A 20,036-nucleotide genomic window follows, 5' to 3' on the forward strand; every position below is an offset into this window, starting at 1 on the left:
TTTGAAGGGGGATGTTATCTAAAATATTCTCTAAATATTCTATCATTATTGTGTATATATCCCAATCATTATTAAGAGATATTATTTGATATTGTTATGTAATTATTAATCATTGTTATATTGTCATTTTCTTGATGTATATATTGTATCTTTTAGCTTAATAATAGACAAGATATTTCTTCATACTTCTCTTGCTCATTTCAAACATGAAAATGAAAAAACAAACCAAAAAAACACACAATTAAGGTAATTCAAGTCCTGCTGGTATCTCATTTTGAACTGGCATGTAAGCTTAAGAAAATTGTATGATTCACAGGGCCATAAACTGGCTGAGTTAGTTTCACCTGAGCGTAAAATGATCTAGTTCTGACATTAATGGAAATCACAGGAAGCAAGAATTCATCAGGTGTACTTATTAGCAATGTGGAGGAGATCCAAGCAAAGTTGATGTGGGTTGGAAAGCATGGGCATGTGATCAGCATCCATGATTTCCACAACCTCATGAACACATGCATTTTGGATCATCCATTTCTGAAACTCCTTTGGAATCGCCAAGTCCTCTTCGCACACAATATAAGCACTCGAAACCAACCCATATCCCTCTTTGCTGAAGCTCTTGGCCTTCCTCAATTCTTCCAGAAAAAGCGTACCTAGCCTTACCAAAGTCTTGGCTAGTTCAATATCTTGCATGTAAAAAACCTCAATTCAATATCTGTTTATGGGATTCAAAGCAACAAGAAGCCACGATTACGCGCACCTCAGAAGAGCAGAGTTGATAGAGATTCTCATATAAGAAATTGGGTCGGAATGTTATGCTTCCGCTGGGCGATGACTTAGTGTCCAACCATCCATCAGTACCATTAGTACGGCTTCTTTCAACGTGCTGTAATAGCCATGTTTCATATCAAAGGGTCTATTAGTGCATAACTATCAACTCTTTTTTATTGTGCAAAGTGTGTTTTTAGCTACTTAAAACAATATTGTTCAAGACAACATTAATATAATTAATTAATATGTAATTTGTAATTATATTACACTTTTATTATTCAAGTTTGACTTGAATTTAAATTACTTAACTTTTTGTAACTAATCAATGCTATAATGTGTAGTTTAGCAAATACAATTTTTTATCTGTCAATTGTTTTTAATAGAAGGTCACAAAAAAATTGTGCAGATAGATAGATTAAGTCATATCAGCATATAAAAAGTTTCTACAACTAGAAGGTGGGCTATCAAAAATCTAAACAGTTGAGCTATCGAGATAGGTCATCCAATCTACACATTTATTAGCCTCCCTGAAAACGTAATCAAAAGTAACTAACCAATCACACATAAGAAGATTTCTGATTTTGTTAATAGTTACAACAAGTGAATGAGTATTAGAAAACTCATTGCGTATTATCTGTCAATTTTCAAAAACATGTTCAACAACAAAAGGTAACATTTTTTAGGCTTACTCAAGCCCTCAAGACTCAAGAGTTTTGCCTTTTGCCCTTTTAATATTATTTTAAAAATAAAAATATACAACCCATAAAATTTATAATTTAAACAATAAAATTATAATTTAGACAATTCAAATACATTAATGCTCACTTTTAATTTAAACTATTGTCTAAATATATTGTACACATTTAATCAATGTTTAATTATAATCTATATAATAACAAATATTTGAATATTGGTTGAGAATAAGAGAAGTATGCAAGATCAAAGAGAAGATTAAAAGCCGAAACTCTCTTCCTCTCTGCACTCTTAACTCTCTACTGGTTTTAAATAAAAATTTAAAAAAAAACTTTAATTTTATGGCTTGACGCTAATATAATGGGCTAATCCTTTAACTACAACAGCTTTTTATTTATTTTGAAACCTAAATTTTAGGGCTTCTACTCAGTTTAAAATAGCTTAAACGTTTTAGATGACTATTTTAATTAACATGGGGATATTCCCAACATGCAGTAAAAACATTAATTTAACTAAAATTTCTCTCATCGCCTACCTAGCTATATTAAAGGTGTTCATAGGATTGTACGAACTGGGGCAATTGTTTCTCTTGTTCCATCCTAAAAAATAAGCAAAATTAAATTTTTATCATGTGTCCTATCCCATCTCATTTAAAATTGGGATGAAATTGAGACATATTTGTAAAGTAGACAAAATATAAAAAAAATATCTAAATAATAATATGTACTAAGTCCATAGCCAAAACAACACAAGCATGTAAATTTACTCATTGGGTTACAACAATGATAGTTAAAAGTAAAAGAACACAATTATAACTTAAAGTTAAGTATATAATAAATACAAATAACCTTCAGGATACAAACAATAATAGAATTGTTAAGTTATGTAACTTAAATAAACTAACCAAACACAATATCAAGTCTTTGGTCCTTTCTCTTTAGTTGAAATATTTAAAGTTATTACATGTTGAATAAAAATATGTGGATAATATTCACAAAATATATATATATATATATGTACACTGAATAAATAAATTATTACATATTAATAATAAAAATAATAATATGTAAGTTATATTCGGGACGAAATGGAATCTGAGGAAGCCCATAGGTTATCTCATTTCCCATCCCAAATCATCTTTTTATCCCATCCCACAAAGCTTGGTCTTATTTCTTTAGGACTAAGATAGATCGATCCCCATAAGATGAAGACGAAGCTAGGCAAATCAAGACGAGAACAAACATGAATACTTACCTCGTCCAAGACATATGAAGGTGGGTGTAACATTTTGATTTTTAGATAATAAAAAAATTGTGAAATTTAAATTTTATTGAAGATAAAAAAATGATAATAATAGGAATTTATATTATTTGAGGTTATTCAGAAATAATATTATAGTTAGATATTTAACTATGAATGAAAAATTTAAGTTTAAAATCACATAAGAAATGTTTAGTTATAATTTTAAGATTTAGAATATATAAATAATTTTGTGTGTGTAAGTTAAAAAGAGAGAGAGAGAGAGAGAAGGCTTTTTTTTAGGTCCCACATCGGTTAGATGTGGGAAGAGAAAGTGTTCTCTCATATATAAAAGAAAAGCACACGTCTCAGTTGAGGCTAAAAAGGAGCATTGAGTAATTTGTAAAAATTACAACTAATGGTCCAAAGATTTGAATAATTAAATTCAAATCTATAATTTTTTTAATAATATAATTGTGGTTCCCGTCTCTCTCCCTCTCACGTTGCTCCACCTTCTCATGCAAGGGGGTTTATTTTCTTTTTCTTCAGGTATGCTCCAACTTTTCTATTTATATTAACATTTAAAAAATTATTTAATTACAAAATTAATTTCATAGTTATTTCCTAAATAATATTAGCTTTTTAATGATATAATTATTTTGTAGAGTAGAGTAAATATTCTGATTAAAATTTTTCTATAGGATAGTTAATCTAATGATATGATGGATTAAAAATACAGGTTGAAGTTTTTAGGGATGTAATAAATATTATATAGAATATTTTCTTAAGGTTGAAACTCATGTTTAAAAATTTTTGAGTTAGACTCTAGATCTATATGGTTGAATTTATGTTGAATCTGAGATGTAGGGATGAACCTCTAATTATTAAATATTTATTTAGGTATGAATATATATTTCTAAAGCTATAGAATGGTGATTTGAGGCTTCAAGATAATTCTAAAATTTTTAATTTATTTTTGGACGAATTTTTCAGAATATAAATGGATGAAATTGTGATATTAGAAGTGATTTGAGGCTTGAATATAGTTTATTAGGGTATTAAAATTTTAGAAAAAGAATTTAAAAAGTTAAATGAGGCATAAACCTTAAATTAGTATTAATATGGATCTTAGGCTTAAGACTTTCTAACTCTTTAAATTAAAGTTATTTATTAATTTTAACGTAAAATTAATATATAGTATTATGAAATAATTATGTAGATTATATTGATAAAGAGAGTGGTGAAAAAGGAGTTGTGAAGGAGAACTTGTTGTTCAAGATACAAGATAACTATTATTTATGTGTTGTGATGGGTGTGTATGTGATTGGTTATGTGTTGTTTTGTTGTTTGAAAAAATCATGAATTTTGAATTATTGAAAATAAATACTGTTATATACTTGTTTGGAATTATTGCCAAGTGAGTTAAAAATTTATTTTTATTTATCATGATGAGATATTATTATTCAGTTATAGTCTTATTTGAATATTTAAATAATGCATGACTTAACAAGGTATTTTAATATATGGTATTATTAAAAATTTTTATCTAGTTAATTATTTCCACGTGGCAAGCCCCCATTGGACCCAATAAGTGGTATGTAGCTTCGTCTAACTTACCTTTGGCTGAATGATTTGGTGTCCAGGCATAGTGAAAGAAGGATATAAGGTGTAGTCATACAATTAAATACTTTTTTGGTTTGTTTGAAAATATTGTTCGATTAAATATTTTTGTGTACCTACTTAGCAATCACATGATTAGTTATATCCATATGCATCATTACATATCAATTTTTGATTACTGGGACTTTTAAGTTTTTTTCCCTATGGTTAGTATTTTTATAGGAGCAAGTTCGATCGAGAAAGCACTAGAGGCTTGACTTTGGTGTATGAGACACTATCTTTTACGTTGCCTCTTATTTTGGATCATGTAATGTATCTAGTGCTAACTTAAGACATATCTTATTTTGTGGAGCATATAGACTCTAATCCTTTTTATTAACTACATTTACATGATCAAGAGGATCATGTCTGTCTCTCTTGATTTTTGACTTGATTTGAATATCATGTCATGAGGATCTTGTCTGTCTCTCATGGTTTTAATTGCTTTTTAGTTCACATAACAACATTAAAAAAAATTATATTTAAGAATTGTTTGGGATTCTGTCACCTTAAGATAGAATTTTATACTAAATGCTAATTTAAAAATTATTATTTTCTTTGATATGAATTGTTTTACATTGTTTTCTATTAGGTAAAATTTTATTTTCAATTATTATGGTAGAGCTTATTCATGTTGTATGTGTGTCAAAAGTGTGTGTGTCAAAATCCTACATTGACTAAAAGAAGGAATTTTCTAGTGTATATATACTAAGGAATGAAGTAGGCTAATAAAATGGGCTTTGAAGAGAAGTGGCCTCGCGCACATGAGACAGGCCAACTCAGGGCAATCGTAGTTCAAATCAGCCGATTCGCCCCCCTGCGCTCGAGTTCAAGAGGCAATGGGTTCCTTTTATCGGGTTATTTTTCCAAAAATGATTAAATAAGTAATTATTTTAGCTTACCTGAAAAACCTCTGATTTTGCTGTTTTGAATTTGAACTTGAGGCTTTGGCAGTTTTTGGACATTAAACCTCTTTTGGAAATCGAATTCTGTGCGTTAATGTTTTGGCTGCCAAACATCTCCAGATTGATGAACGCTGAACGTTTTCGGATTAATGGACGTGCACGTTTTTGCTGTTTAAGGCGTGTGTAACTGAAGCATTAATCCATGAACGTTCATTATTTAATGTGTGTATAACCGAAGCATTAACCGGTAATTATAACCCAACGTTTGTGTCTCCTTTCTCGGCCTATAAATAGATATGGGTGCAGATAGAATAGTGTGCCAGCGTTCTCATTCTCTCCTCCCTCTGTCTTCTGTTTGTCTGTTCATCTATGCTTGTTTTTAGTCTGCTATTTTATTCCCTTGATCCGCCGCAAGAAGTGCTTGTTTAATCCTGGGGAACTGCCGGTCCGTCGTCCAGGTGTACCGGAATAGTTCTTAAGGACAGTGTCCTTCTGGGCACGACTCAAGCAATTTGAAGTTCGCTGTTCGCATCTGCATCTGGTGCCGCAAATAATCTTAAGAACTAGTCAACCCAATGGCAACCGACGGTGCTGAGAATGTCACTCCCGAAGGTATGCCCAGTGGTTCGGCTGGAGGTCAGTACGTCCCTGCCGCTGTTGCCGTCCCCCTGCCGAGGCCGTTCTCGGACATATTGAAGATAGAAGTCTTTAATGGCCAGAACTTCAAATGCTGGCAGGAATTTGTCTTCACCGTTCTTGACATGCATGGTGTGGCGGCTGCTCTTGCTCAATCCGAGCCTCCTGCTGATACTGATCAAGCCTAGAGAGTTGCATGGACTCATGCAAACAAGGTATGCCGACACACTATCATTAGCACTTTATTTAATGATTTGTTTGATGTCTACTGTGTCTACAAGGAAGCTTGTAAGATATGGGAGTCCCTGGTGACAAAGTACACTGCTGAGGATGCCGGCAAACAAAAATTCATTGTGGGCAACTACTACAAATGGGAGATGACCGAGAACAAGGATGTCAAGGAGCAAATCAATGAATATCATAAGCTGCTGGAGGAGCTTTGTGCTGAAAATATCAACCTTCCAAATGAGTTCGTTGCTGGGATACTGATTGAGAAGCTGCCAGAATCATAGTCTGACTACAAACAGTAGCTGAAACACAAACAGAAGCAGCTGTCCTTGACTGACTTGATCACTCACATCATCATCGAAGATACCAACCGCAAGGTAATACGTGCAGCTCGAACCAGAGAAATGACATCCAAAGCCAACTTGGTGGAGACAAAGCCTCACAACAAGAGGTATGATTCTAAAACTAAAGACAATAAGAATAAAAAATCTGATTACAAACCCAATGCTTTTAACCCCTCTTTCAAAAAGAAAGGAGACTGTTTTGTCTGTGGTAAACCAGGACACTATGCAGCACAGTGTAGGAAGAGAGCAAACTGTGATAAGCCTCGGAAGCCAAATGTAAATTTGGTACAACAAGATGGTGACAGTGATGATGACATCATTGCTGCAGTGGTATCACAAGCTCTCTTGATTTCTGATGTGAAGAAATGGGTGGTAGACTCCGGGGCTACCAAGCACATATGTGCTAGCCAAGAGATGTTTACTACTTATAATCCTGTAAAGGAAGGGGAAGATCATGTTTACCTTGCTGATTCTCGAACTGCTAAAGTTCAAGGAAAAGGAAAAGTGGTCTTAAAGCTCACGTCAGAAAAGACTCTGGCTCTGAACGATGTTCTGCATGTGCTTGAAGTTAGAGCTAACTTAGTGTCAGTTACTTTTTTAGGGAAAGTTAGGGTTAAAGTGTCATTTGAATCTGACAAGATTGTAATGACAAAAATAATGTGTTTGTAGGTAAAGGATATTGTAATCAGGGACTGTTTGTTTTGAATGTTGATGAAATGAACAAGACTGAATCTTCTAAGTATATGCCTATTTATATGGTTGATTCTTTTGATCTGTGGCATGCTAGACTAGGTCATGCTAATAAAGGTTATATAAATAGGATGCGACAACTTGGACTACTTTCTGAAATTAAAAACAATAATTTTGGAAAATGTGAAGTATGTGCAGAAACTAAACAAAGTAAAAAACCTCATTTTTCTAGTCAAAGAGAATCTGAATTACTATCTTTAATTCATACAGATTTAGATGACTTAAAATAAAACATGACTAGAGGTGGTAAAAAATATTATATCACTTTTATTTATGATTTTTCAAGATATACTAAAGTATACTTGTTAAGAAACAAAGATGAAGCTTTTGAAAAATTTCTTTTATATAAAGCAGAGGTTGAGAATCAGTTAAACAAAAGAATTAAAAGGGTTAGATCGGATAGAAGAGGAGAATATGTTTTGTTAAATAATTTTTGTGAAAAATAAGGAATTATACATGAGATAACACCTCCTTATTCTCCCAATTCTAATGGGGTTGCAGAAAGAAAAAATAGAATATTAAAAGTAATGATGAATACTTTGCTTGTGAGTTCTTCTGCCCCTGATAACTTATGGGGTGAAGCTATTTTGTCTGCATGTTTTTTACAAAATAGGATACCTCATAAGAAAACAAAGAAAACACCTTATGAGTTATGGAAAAGGTTTATCCTAAATTTAAAATATTTAAAAGTGTGGGGGTGTCTTACAAAAGTTTTATTACCTGACCCTAAAAAGAGAAAAATTAGTTCTAAAACTTCTGATTGTATGTTTATTGGGTATGCTGAACAAAGTGCAGCATATCGCTTTTTAATTTTAAAAAGTGATATTTTAGACCAAAATACAATTGTAGAGACTAAGGATGCTAAATTTTTTAAACATATTTTTCCCTTAAAAATTAAGCATATTTCTAAACCTGTTGAGAATTCAGAGTTTGAACAAAACTTAAATGAGGATTTGGTTTGAAGGAAAAGTAAAAGGTAAAGGAAAGAAACAAGTTTTGGAGATGATTTTTACACTTATCTAATACAAGATGAACCGTTAAATTTTTATGAAGCTATTTCTTCTCCTGATGCCAAATTTTAGAAAGAAGCAATTGAAATGGAAATTGATTCTTTAAGGAAAATAAAACTTAGGTTTTATCAGATTTGCCCCAAGGAGCTAAGGCTATTGGGTGTAAATGAATTTTTAAGAAAAAATATTTTCCAAACGGTTCAATTGATAAGTATAAAGCAAGGCTTATAGCCAATGGTTTTACTCAAAAAGAAAATATAGATTATTTTAACACATTTTCTCCTATGACTAGAATCTCTTCTATAAGAGTTCTTATTGCTTTGGCTTCAATTTACAAACTTTTTGTTCACCAAATGGATGTTAAAATCACTTTTTTAAATGGTGATTTGGAAGAAAAAATTTACATGGTACAGCCTGAGGGATGTGTGATTCTGGGGCAAGAAAATAAAGTTTGTAAACTTGTAAAATTTTTATATAGCTTAAAACAAGCGCCCAAGCAATGGCATGAAAAACTTGATCAAGTTTTGACAACTGGTGGATTTTTTACTGTTGAAGTAGAAAGGTGTGTTTATACAAAGCTTGTAAATAATGATTGTGTGATTATATGCTTATATGTGGATGATATGCTAATTTTTGGCTCTAGTATGTGTATTGTTAATGAAACAAAAAAATTTCTTTGTTCAAATTTTGACATGAAAGATATGGGTGAAGCCAAGGTAATCTTGGGTGTAAAAATCATAAGGAATGAAAATGAAATCTTGCTTTCCCAAAAACATTATGTTGAGAAAATTCTCAGAAAATTTGGACATCTTGAAGATGCTCCTCTGAGTACTCCTTATGATTCGAGTGTGCAATTAAAAAAGCACAAGGGTGACCCAATTGCTCAATTTGAGTATGCACAGATTATTGAGAGTCTGTTACATTTGATAAACTTTACTAGACTTGATATAGCTTATGCTGTAGGCAGATTAAGCAGATATACCCACTGTCCAGGCAGTAAACACTGGGAGGTTCTGGTGAGAGTCTTGAGATATTTGAGAGGTACCATTAATTATGGTATATTGTATAGTGAATTTCCCACTGTATTGAAAGGATATAGTGATGCTAACTGGATTTCGAATTCAGAAGAGACAAAATCCACTAGTGGTTACATATTCACTCTTGGTGGTGGTGCAATAACCTGAAAGTCTGCAAAACAGACAATCAACACAAAATCCTCAAGGGATTCTGAGTTCATAGCCATGGAGCTGGCTGGGACTGAGGCTGAGTGGTTGAAAAACTTCTTAGCAAGTATTCCAATAGGTGAAAAGTCCACACCATCAGTGTCTTTACATTGTGATAGCCAGTCTGCAATAGCAACGGCTAAAAATAAGACCTTCAATGGCAAAAGTAGACATATTCGATTGAGACATAATATTATAAGGCAGCTGCTCAAAGACAGGGTCATCTCAATCGATTATGTAATATTAAAGTTAAATTTAGCGAATTCATTAACTAAACCCCTAGAGAAAAAATTTATTATTGAAACGTCGAGGGAAATAGGACTTAAGCCTGTTTGAAATTAATGGTGATGGCAACTCAACCTTTGTGATTGGAGATCCCATAAAGAAGGTTCAATGGGTAAGAACAAGTTACTTGTTAGTTCTACTAGCATTGAATTTTGTCCCTTCCTATGGCTTGAGAAAGTGCTAGAATGCATTGAACAGAGGTTGAGCGAAAGCTCTTAATGTTTTCATAATCCTTACGGATGGTGTATTCATTGCAGATATACTTGATGAAAACACCTATATAAATGTGGAGTGGGGTCGCTCCTATGAGATTGTGGTGAAATCTCTAGAGCATTTGTTAAAACCAGGCATGCGCATGGCCGATAACGTGCAAAACCGTCGTTAATAGCAGAGACTGTGGGGGTATAATCCGATTAATAAGACCTCTAGCACACGTTCAAGATCTGTTGGTTCAATAACAAAGTTACACTAACTTTTTTGTGTGCTAAGTTTTATTAGTCTAGGTTTGGTTCAAGTCGACAGACACTAAATTCAAAGTGATTATCCTCCATGTGAATAACACAGACGAACATAGATCCTTTTGACACATGTGGGGGATTGTTGTATGTGTGTCAAAAGTGTGTGTGTCAAAGTCCCACATTGACTAAAAGAAGGAATCTCCTAGTGTATATATACTAAGGAATGAAGTGGGCTAATAAAATGGGCTTGGAAGAGAAATGGCCTCGCGCACATGAGACAGGCCAACTCAGGGCAATTGCAGTTGAAATCAGCCGATTCGCCCCCCCTGTGTATGAGTTCAAGAGGCACTGGGTTCCTTTTACTGGGTTATTTTTCCAAAAATGATTAAATAAATAATTATTTTAGCTTACCCAAAAAACCTCTGATTTTGGTATTTTGAATTTGAACTTTAGGCTTTGGCAGTTTTTGGACATTAAACCTTTTCTGGAAATCAAATTCTGTGCGTTAATGTTTTGTTTGCCAAACGTCTCTAGATTGATGAACGCTGAACGTTTTTGGATTAATAGACGTGCACGTTTTTGTTGTTTAAGGCGTGTGTAACTGAAGCATTAATCCATGAACGTTTGTTGTTTAATGTGTGTATAACTGAAGCATTAACCGGTAATTATAACCCAACATTTGTGTCTCCTTCCTCGGCCTATAAATAGACATGGGTGCAAACAAAACAATGTGCCAGCGTTCTCGTTCTCTCCTCCCTCTGTCTTCTGTTCATCTGTGCTTGTTTTTAGTCTCTGCTATTCTGTTCCCTTACTCCGCCGCAGGAAGTGCTTGTTTAATCCTGGGGAACTGTAGGTCCGTCATCCAGGTGTACCGGAATAGTTCTTAAGAACAGTGTCCTTTCGGGCACGACTCAAGCAATTCGAAGTTTGCTGTTCGCATCTGCATCTGGTGCCGCCAACAATTCATTATGTTAAATTCTTTCTACTATGGTAGGATATTTGTAAAATGTTTTATTTATATGATAAATTCTTTTCTACCACAGTAGAGTTTTGAAAAGAAGTTTAGTTATTTATTATTATAGTTGCATAGTAGAGTTCTGAAAAAAAGTTTAGCTATTCATTATTATGGTAGAAATTTTTCTACCATGATAAGGGTTTGATGATATAAAAATAATTTATTGAATTAATAATTTGTGAAAAATTAATTTGAAAATTTTAGGGTGTTATAGTGGGTGTTGGGTATCAGGAACTAAAGCTGTTAAGAAAACAGCAAGCCCTATCTTGTAAGGGAACTTGTCCATGGCAAGAGCTAAACTCAACCCTCCAAAGCTGTGTCCAACAAGAACAGCCTTTTCACTTGGAGGAAGTGATTCTAAAAAATCCAATAGAGGCTCAGAATACTCAGCAAAACTACCAACTTCTTCAATTCTCTTGGGATTGATGCCTGAGGCTGCAAGGTCCAGCACTGTGACCTTGTTGCCTGCAGACTGAAGCCGAGGCTTCAGCTTGTACCAGCACCAAGCTCCATGGCAAGCTCCATGCACCAGAACATAGTGCCTTTGGTTCTTATTTTCTTCACTCATTTGAGCGTGCATGGGATTTCAGAAACTTCCCGCATCAATGAAAGTCAGTGACTAATTTAGCAAGTGGATATATAGAAAATCAATTATGTGAAGTTAGTGACTCTACCTCATCATAGGATTTGAGAGACGTTCACTACGTCCTGTTGGCAGGCGCGTGAGTGTGATGGTATAAAGAGATGGGCCCGGCAACCAAACGAGACCTTGAACTCATATGATGGTGTCATTGACTCGTCGTTATCTCCGAAGTGTAGAGTAGACACGCTGTGTTAAAAGGACATACAAACTAGGGAAGGCCACGTGATCGATTTTTGTATGCCTCCCATTTGAAGTGTAACTGTGGTCTGTGGAAATACAGACTGGATAGTCTAGCTAGATACAAGTGCAAGCATGAGGACGACCTTGAGATATGACCAACCAATCAAGACCATATATAGTACATCAACTTGTCCATAATCAAAATGCTAGCAGTATCAAATGTACAAGTATCGTAAAGAGCACGTTTTTATATATTGTTTTTCTTTTTCTTTTTTGGTGAAAACGTTTGTTTTCTTTTGACAAGGTAGAGTTTCTTGATAAGCTAGAATAAGTTCATTGAGGGACTCATCTTCCTCAAGACAGGAGAGTTGTTGGCAACAAGAATGCTCTGTATGTGATGATGACGAATGACGACGACTACCTTTTTGGACAAATTTAAATTCGGAATGTCCCCAAGACCCAATTCACTTCGCATGTTTAGTTGTTAATAAATGCAAGCTTTTTTTTTTTTTGGGCTCGTTATATACCTATATATACACACATAATTTTGACATTAGTTTTCTTTTCTTTTATTTTTTTAATGATGAAAACATTGAGAAGCTTTTTACTTTCATTTTCTTTATATTTTATTTTGTATGCTTTATTGAGGCATCTGAGTCAACATTGATTGCCACGTCAGCTGCCAGCTAACAGGAAGAAAGTGATGGCAAATAATTTTGATATATAGAATTTTGTTTCTAATTAATGTACGTATGTCAATAGTATGTGATAGCATTAGCATCATACATTCGTATATATAGACCTCTACTGATGGAATGGCTTGAGTGTAAACGAAATAAATGATTAATTGGCTTTAGAAATACCAAACTAAATATCATTTGAACTGCTCCATATAACAACATGTAGTCCAAAACCATGAGTCAAAATTCGAGTCCGCGTTATTGAGTGAATTCTTTACAATCTTTTGCGATTGAATTGGGAAACTCGATAGCCGGACCGTAAAATTGGCTCCAAGGATGACTGCGAAGAATGCTATGCTTGGACTGGTGAGAACTGAAACGACAAAATGAGTCAAATTTTATTTTTTTTTTTTTTGGGCCAGGAGTCAAATTTTATTTCAATCTAAAAGTTCCGCTCAATATAACTTTATTCTAAAGAAATCAATTGCATATTTACATCTCCCACATACATGTCAACGCAAGGTTCAAATTCTGAATCTCATAATGGGAGGTTGCGTTTCCACTTTCCACCTTGGCAAATAGCCATTAGCTCGCTTAACTTGGGTACGACCTGATTCGAGACTAGATTGGAGCCAACGTAGCCCAGCCCAGCTCTCTATTCTCAAACGATCTGCCATATTATTGATTGATTCAACAGACTGAGGTCAGCACGGCCCGAGTTGGCCAGACAACACAATGGTCAATAGGGCAATCGGACTTCCTAACCGGATAAACATCGTAACGGAAATCGCTTCTCTTTTTTGAATTGAAAACCAAGGACAAGTCCGTGCAAGACGAAACAATCAAGTCATATCAGAACTTAACAAATTTCTACACCCTAAAGGTGGGTCATAAAAAAATCTTGGTTTCAAAAATATCAATACCAGAAACCACTTTTAGTAGTTGTAGTAGTAGTAGTAATCTAATGAGATTGAACCCACTTCTCAATCATTTATCACTTGGAATTCCTAACCAAAATGGAGATCAACCAATTTTTATAAGTACGATAAAAAAAGCGATCGATAAAGCAACTACTTAGTATTATGTTATGCAAGACGACTCAAGTCACAAGTCACGAACGCTTGAAAATATATACAAGACAATAAATAGTAAGTGCAGAATATATATACTTCCAAGAGAGGAAATAGAAGGAAAGGGTGAAATTAAAAAGGAAATATTTACAAGGGCAAGTAAATTAAACCTTGCTTCACTTAGCTTTACTCAGCTCTACACTTCCAGCACAAGTCTATGCACAATAAGAATCCGCGGGACCACATGTGCGATGTCCGAACTGACAATCAGCTTAGCATAGTTGGATGCCCAGTCTGCAGCATCCTCTTTATCATGTCCATCCCAAATGCAGAATCTGATGAACTGGTCAATGGCAACATAATATTAACTCAGCGGCCCAATCTATACGCTTCATGTGAATCAAGAGTAGCAAAAAAACTGCAACTCGTGAAAAGAAACGAGAGCAAGACCACTAGAGCAGTGACCTCAATAGACAATTTTAAAAATCTGGGCTTAACAGTCACCAAAATGGTAAGTGCGAAAATATGCAGGAACTGGGGGAAAAAATAGTCTACTAAAGATTTAAAAAAAAAGGGGGCTCTGAATTTAACAATGAATCCCCCCCAACTCAAAAAAAATAAAATAAAATAAAATAAAATCTTTATTTTGTAAAATCAAGAGAGACCCATCAACACCTAGCTTCTCAATTTGATGAGAAGTAATGCAATAGTTTTTAAACTCAGAATTTGAGTACCAATATGACAACAGAATACAGATAGAAACTCTTCAACGTCAGGGTAACTAATGTTTATTGCGTTCCCTACCAAGAGAGGGACAATGCCTGAATGGATGCTATGCTCCCCTCCCTAACCCGAGAAACATGAAAATGTTAAAAGGAAAAACAACACAGTATCAAGAAGTAAAGATATAAATATCAGAAAAAATAAACTATGATGAAGTACAAAGTTCATGTAACTATCACACTAAAAGGAGCTAGGTTTCATAGAAGAGACTCAATTAATATCCTTCTTGCAGATTACCAAGCATCTCCTCACCTAAGAAAAGCAGAAACCAATTTATGTCTATTTTCTACAACCAAAGCTGATTATGTACTCCATTTACAATTTAAAAGCCCAATCCGCACCAATTTTTCTCAATGGTAATGGTAACCAGATACCAGCAATAAAATCCTTGGACCGTGTCAAACAACGATTTTCCTCATTTAAAAACAAGCATTGAATACGAAACTCTTATAATCGCCACTAGTTTGTACAGAAAATAAATGACTGCCAATTGCCACCTTGCATCCCAAGCAGGCAACATCTCACATCCTGATATGCCAGAACCTTGAGTGTAGCAAATATCATTGACAGACCAATTAGCAGAAATAGTTGAAAATCAAGGAAAACTTTGCAAGCCTAATTGTTTCATTAAATACATGTGCTCTTTAAACTATAAAACTTGATTGTGTACAAAATCATTTCCTGGAAAAGTTTTTAGTAACATCTACTCAATGTTCTCAACTATGTCTCTCCCTCTCTTCTAAGAACTTAGAGCTAATAGTTTGTTCAGACTAAACCAGAATCACAAGAGGACTGCCAATCAAAACCCAAGAGAGGATTGCTAATTAACTTGATTTTACTTTAAATAATAAGAGGAATAATAATTTTATAAGCTAAATTTTTATTTTTCTAACGCCTCTGAATCTTGGTTCTTTGACTTCAGAGTTCACATAACTTGTAAAATCTATAGCTTTTTTTTTTTTTTTGGTGTCAATCAGATTGAACCTACCTATTTCCTGCCCACATAATATGACTAGCAGAAAGGAAAAATTGGGAGAAACCAGGGGGCAACTAATTTTAAAGAATGCACGAAGACAAGAAGGAAACTTCAGAAGACAAAAGACACCACTCAGGCAGTCATCAATCCACACAAAAAAAGAAAAAAAAAACATCCAATTTCAGATCAAAACAACCTCACCACATAAAAGTAGCCCAAAGCACCATAAAATTCAAGTAAAGAAAACAAATGAGAAATATTATAACAAAATTGAAAGGCCTAGTTAGAATCTGGGTAGCCAAAGTAAAGATAGCTGACCTAGGTATAGTAATTTCAAAGGGGAATGATATGACACCCTCAAGATTCGGTATTGGAGGAACATGGTCCTTCTTTTCATTAACAAATTTGATAATTTGAAATAAAACTTCTCGAAGCGATGATTCCAGTGCGGCACTTCGTGCATTTCTATCTTCAAGTGCTCCCTCTAAACATAAGCAAAATGAAAAACAGGCAAGGAAGGGAAAAATACATTAGATAGAGTGAAGTAATAATATCTACAGAGGGGTTAAGACAGGGAGGACAAATTTAATCACCTCCTGGATCAGCAACTTTAGAATGATGAGATTTGTTAGAATGAGCCTTTGGATGCTGGACTACATTAAGATTTATATACCATTGCTCCCAATACAAGCGTTCAATCTTATTACTGAACCAAGATACATGTTTGTTTTTTACTTCATAGAAAGATAAGCATATCTGCATCATCAGAATTCAGAAGCTTATCAGAATAGGCATATATATTAATTATATAGGAAAAAACCAATGCCCAGAGATAGCACTTATTGGCTTATTCTAATATGATACAAAAAGAGAATATGTATGATACATTAACACTGTGCTAAGCACTTTGCACAATTTGCATTCAGCTAATATCTTTAAACCTCAAAAGATAGAGCCACTTGCAGAAGTCTACTCATTTCGTTAAGAAAAGTTGTTGAATTACAAAATATAATTGCTAATAGAACGTCAAGTGTGTTGTCTCCCGTATACATAACAGACTATTAAACTATCACAATTCACCAACAAATGAGCAGCTCGAAACATGAGAAATACCACTCTAAAGCTTAAGTTTAATCCTAGCAAACCTAAAAGCAACACACCAAGAAAAATATCAGAAGGCCATGCTACTAAAAGCAACCAGGTCTAGAACATAGATAACCAAATTTTTTTTTTCTACCAGCAGCAATGTCCCCAGACTTGAATAATTGTTAGCATGGGACAGCGTACAGAAAATCAACTAACAAAATGCTGACCTGACTTTTTTTGTTTGGATGCTTCTCGACCCAACTAATGAATTGCTCAATCTTGTCATCTACCTTCTTTTCAAGTTCATCTTCTCCGCATTGCACCTACGCATGAAGAGGTGAAGTCAAAAAAAGAAAAAAATAATAAAAAGCTAAAATACAGGAAGATATTAAGAAGAAGTTTTTCCAGTTGCCGAAAATTTCAAGCATTAAGAACTGGGAAATTTACAAAATAAGAATATTTCAAACAACTGTGTCTTCCTCTGGGTAACTAACAGAAGATAACACAGCATAAGAAGACATGTAAACAAAGCAACTTCAAGCACAATTAGAAACTGGCGAAAGAAAAACAATGCCGTTTGAAAAGTGAATGCGGGAAAGACTTGCAGCTATGTGAAATCATGATGAGTAATACAAGAATAAAGGATTCATGAGAAACATTATTTTAGATACTTCCCGTACAAACAATTATAAGAAGCTAATGGAATTAAAAAATACATACGTAAGTAATATCAAATAGTTCCAAGTCTACATCTTTTGGACGGACAAGACCCAAGGCCCGATGAAACAGGATGGTGTGTAGTATGCCTGCAACCAATCGAGACGCGAAGATTTTCAAAATCAATTAAACTGGGGAAAAAAAAGCTATAGAATATAAAATAATAACAATGAAAAGCGAATTTCGAGTCAGATTACATCGCAAAACTTCACGTATCTCAAATTGCTCTAGTTCCTGCAAGCATGCGATATTGCAAGCAAACAACCATCAAGAATTCCGACATGATCAAAACAGAAAACTGCTTTCAAATATGATAGAGAGATTCACTGAAAAGGAGAGCTTAAAAAACGCTTTCAGGTTACCAGTTCTTTGAGTTGGCAAACTTCACAGTTCATGATTGTAGCAAAGTGAAACCCTAGCTTTTCAGGGACGATGACAAAGGCAAATTCGTTCGGAAGAGGAGTAAAAGCAACACAAATAGGAAACCGCTGAAGTAACTCGATCGAGACAACTAAATTCAACCTGAAGAGAAGTGAACGATTTGTGCCACCGCCCACCTATTTTCAAGTTTTATAACCCAGCCAAGTTTTTTTCTTTTTTCTTTTTTTTTTTAATAATACCCAGCCAAGTAGTTTAGCTCTTCGCGGTCCGCAAGCACCATCGGCCTAGAGAACCAACAAAAGAAAAGGGAGGATGACACTTGAATACCAATTGAACCATTTTATTTCTGTGAAGTTTCAATCAAATTTAAAATAAAAAAAATCAATAAATTTTTTTAAATTAATTTTTTACTAAATTTTAAATTTTTAAATTTATAACTTATTTTGTAAAATTTTCAATTCCTTTTACTTGATTTGCAACTTGATTTCCTAATTTAATTTAAGAATAAATTTTTTTATTAAAAAAAATTTTAACATTAAATTGCATAAAATATTTATTCAATTCTAGAAATTTACAACTTATTCTCTCATATTTGTAATTTTATCTACTATAATCTTCAACTCTATATCCTAATTTTATTTATAAACATAATCTCAATATTTTTTTTCATGAAAAATTATTTGTTCAATTCAAAGAATTTACAATATGCCTTACCTCGTGTGCAATTCCATTTACTTTAATTTACAACTTGAGTTCCAAATATTATTTAGAAATTCATAAATAAAATTTCTTAAATAAAATTAATAGTAAAATTTTGTGTTCATAAATAAAATTGGGATATAAAGTTGCAAATATGAGAAAATAAGTTGCAAATACCTATAGCTCACAAAATAACATTATAAATTCAAGGCTAAAATCTCAAATTTTTAATAAAATTTGGAACTTAAATTACAAACTAAGGTAAATAGAATTATAAATTATAGATGGTAAGTTGCAAAATCTTGAAATTGAATAAATAATTTCTCATGAGAAAATTGAGATTGTGTTCATAAATGAAATTGAGATATTTAGTTGCAAATCATAATAGATGAAATTGCAAATCTAAAAGAGTAAGTTGTAAATTTATGGAGCTAAATAAATAATATCATAAAATTCATTATTAGAATTTTTTTATTAAAAAATTGTGCTCTAAAAATAAAATAGGAAATTGAGTTGTAAATTAAAGTAGAAGTAGTTGAAAATTTCAGAAAATATAATATAAATTTATAAGTTTAAAATTTTGTCAAAAGATCAATTAAGAATCAAGGAACTTCTTTTGTATTTTGAAATTCATTGAGATTTAGTTGAAATAAAATAATTTTTTTGGACTCAAGTATCATTCTCCCAAAAGAAAAGGGGAAGCTAAAACAAAAAAACCTTTGTAACTAAACTTATTTTTGTCAAGCAAGAATCACATATAAGGCCTTAAAAGTAAGATAATCGCTCTCAAGGTCCAATAAATTCTAATATTGCACTGTCAAAGGCAAAGCTGTCAATTAGGACTAAGACCGTCGGGCAAGCCCTTTTAAGCCCAAAAATGACTAGGGTTGGGCTGCTATTTTAGAAGAAAAAATGATAATTTGAGCTTAAAAAGCTCTTTTAAGCTCGAAAATAAAAAGGTTAACTCTTTAGGGCTAGGGCCGGCCCTTTTAAGCCTTTTTATTATTTTTTAAAAAAACTATTATTTAAAAAATTAAAGATTAAATATATAACTCAAAAAAATGAACATATTAAACTCGTTCATCCATCTCTCATTCATTTATTAAGATTTAACTGATAATGTTAGTTAAGTCTAATTTTTATTAATATTAACTTTGATGTTGCTATATGATATTAGACTTAAATGTTTAAATTTTTTTTATTGTTATGGTGTAAATTGATTTAAATTTATTTTCTTAAACTTAATATTATGTATAATAACTTTTTTATGATTATAAATATATTTTTTATGATTTTAAATTGAAAAAAATTAAAAAAATAAGGTCAAGGTCCTGAGGGCCGGCTCTTCAACCTTGAGAGCTAGGCTGGGACTTATAAAAGAAAACTCTAACATATAATCGGGCTTATTAGACCAGCTCATATAGGATTTGGCCTTAATTGACAACTCTAGTCAAAGGCCTCATGTGCAATTATTTTCAAGCTAAAAAGACCAAACTACCCTTACTCTAAAATCCCAATCTCTCCTTTCGATGCTTTGCATATTCTCTTTGAAAGCAAAAGGAAGAGAGAGGGGCGATGGGTAAGTCATTGTGTCTTTACTTTTATGAT

At 33.2% G+C, this 20,036-nt stretch overlaps 2 protein-coding genes across 2 annotated transcripts; both read right to left on the reverse strand.

Annotated features, from left to right (window-relative positions):
• Positions 1–402: 402 nt before the first annotated feature.
• LOC129311466 (salicylic acid-binding protein 2-like) lies at positions 403–11,781 on the reverse strand. Its single transcript, XM_054953793.1, has 4 exons — positions 11,435–11,781; positions 2,716–2,743; positions 758–883; positions 403–699 (listed from the first exon to the last, which is right to left on the reverse strand). The coding sequence occupies exons 1-4, from the start codon at positions 11,779–11,781 to the stop codon at positions 403–405; spliced, it is 798 nt and encodes a 265-aa protein (XP_054809768.1).
• A 1,997-nt stretch (positions 11,782–13,778) lies between these two features.
• LOC129310410 (autophagy-related protein 101) lies at positions 13,779–17,940 on the reverse strand. Its single transcript, XM_054952241.1, has 7 exons — positions 17,711–17,940; positions 17,546–17,582; positions 17,352–17,437; positions 16,859–16,954; positions 16,139–16,301; positions 15,864–16,029; positions 13,779–14,129 (listed from the first exon to the last, which is right to left on the reverse strand). The coding sequence occupies exons 1-7, from the start codon at positions 17,741–17,743 to the stop codon at positions 14,054–14,056; spliced, it is 657 nt and encodes a 218-aa protein (XP_054808216.1). The 5' UTR covers positions 17,744–17,940; the 3' UTR covers positions 13,779–14,053.
• Positions 17,941–20,036: the final 2,096 nt, after the last annotated feature.

The sequence above is a fragment of the Prosopis cineraria genome, unplaced genomic scaffold, assembly GCF_029017545.1.
Source record: "Prosopis cineraria cultivar Desert tree isolate PC_DT_omini unplaced genomic scaffold, ASM2901754v1 PC5, whole genome shotgun sequence".
Classification (NCBI taxonomy): Eukaryota; Viridiplantae; Streptophyta; class Magnoliopsida; order Fabales; family Fabaceae; genus Prosopis; species Prosopis cineraria.

Bases quoted from the DNA above. Each gene is read 5' to 3' on its own strand.
- LOC129311466 (XM_054953793.1), bottom strand. From the start codon at position 11,781: ATGAGTGAAGAAAATAAGAACCAAAGGCACTATGTTCTGGTGCATGGA. The intron at 2,744-11,434 runs ACACCCACTATA...AATCAAAATGTT, and splicing joins GCTTTAGTTCCTGATACCCA to ACACCCACCTTCATATGTCT. The intron at 700-757 runs GTGCGCGTAATC...TATTGAATTGAG, and splicing joins ATCAACTCTGCTCTTCTGAG to GTTTTTTACATGCAAGATAT.
- LOC129310410 (XM_054952241.1), bottom strand. From the start codon at position 17,743: ATGAACTGTGAAGTTTGCCAACTCAAAGAACTG. The intron at 17,438-17,545 runs GTAATCTGACTC...GATTGGTTGCAG, and splicing joins GATACGTGAAGTTTTGCGAT to GCATACTACACACCATCCTG. The intron at 14,130-15,863 runs GTCAGCTATCTT...GCCATTGACCAG, and splicing joins TTTGAAATTACTATACCTAG to TTCATCAGATTCTGCATTTG.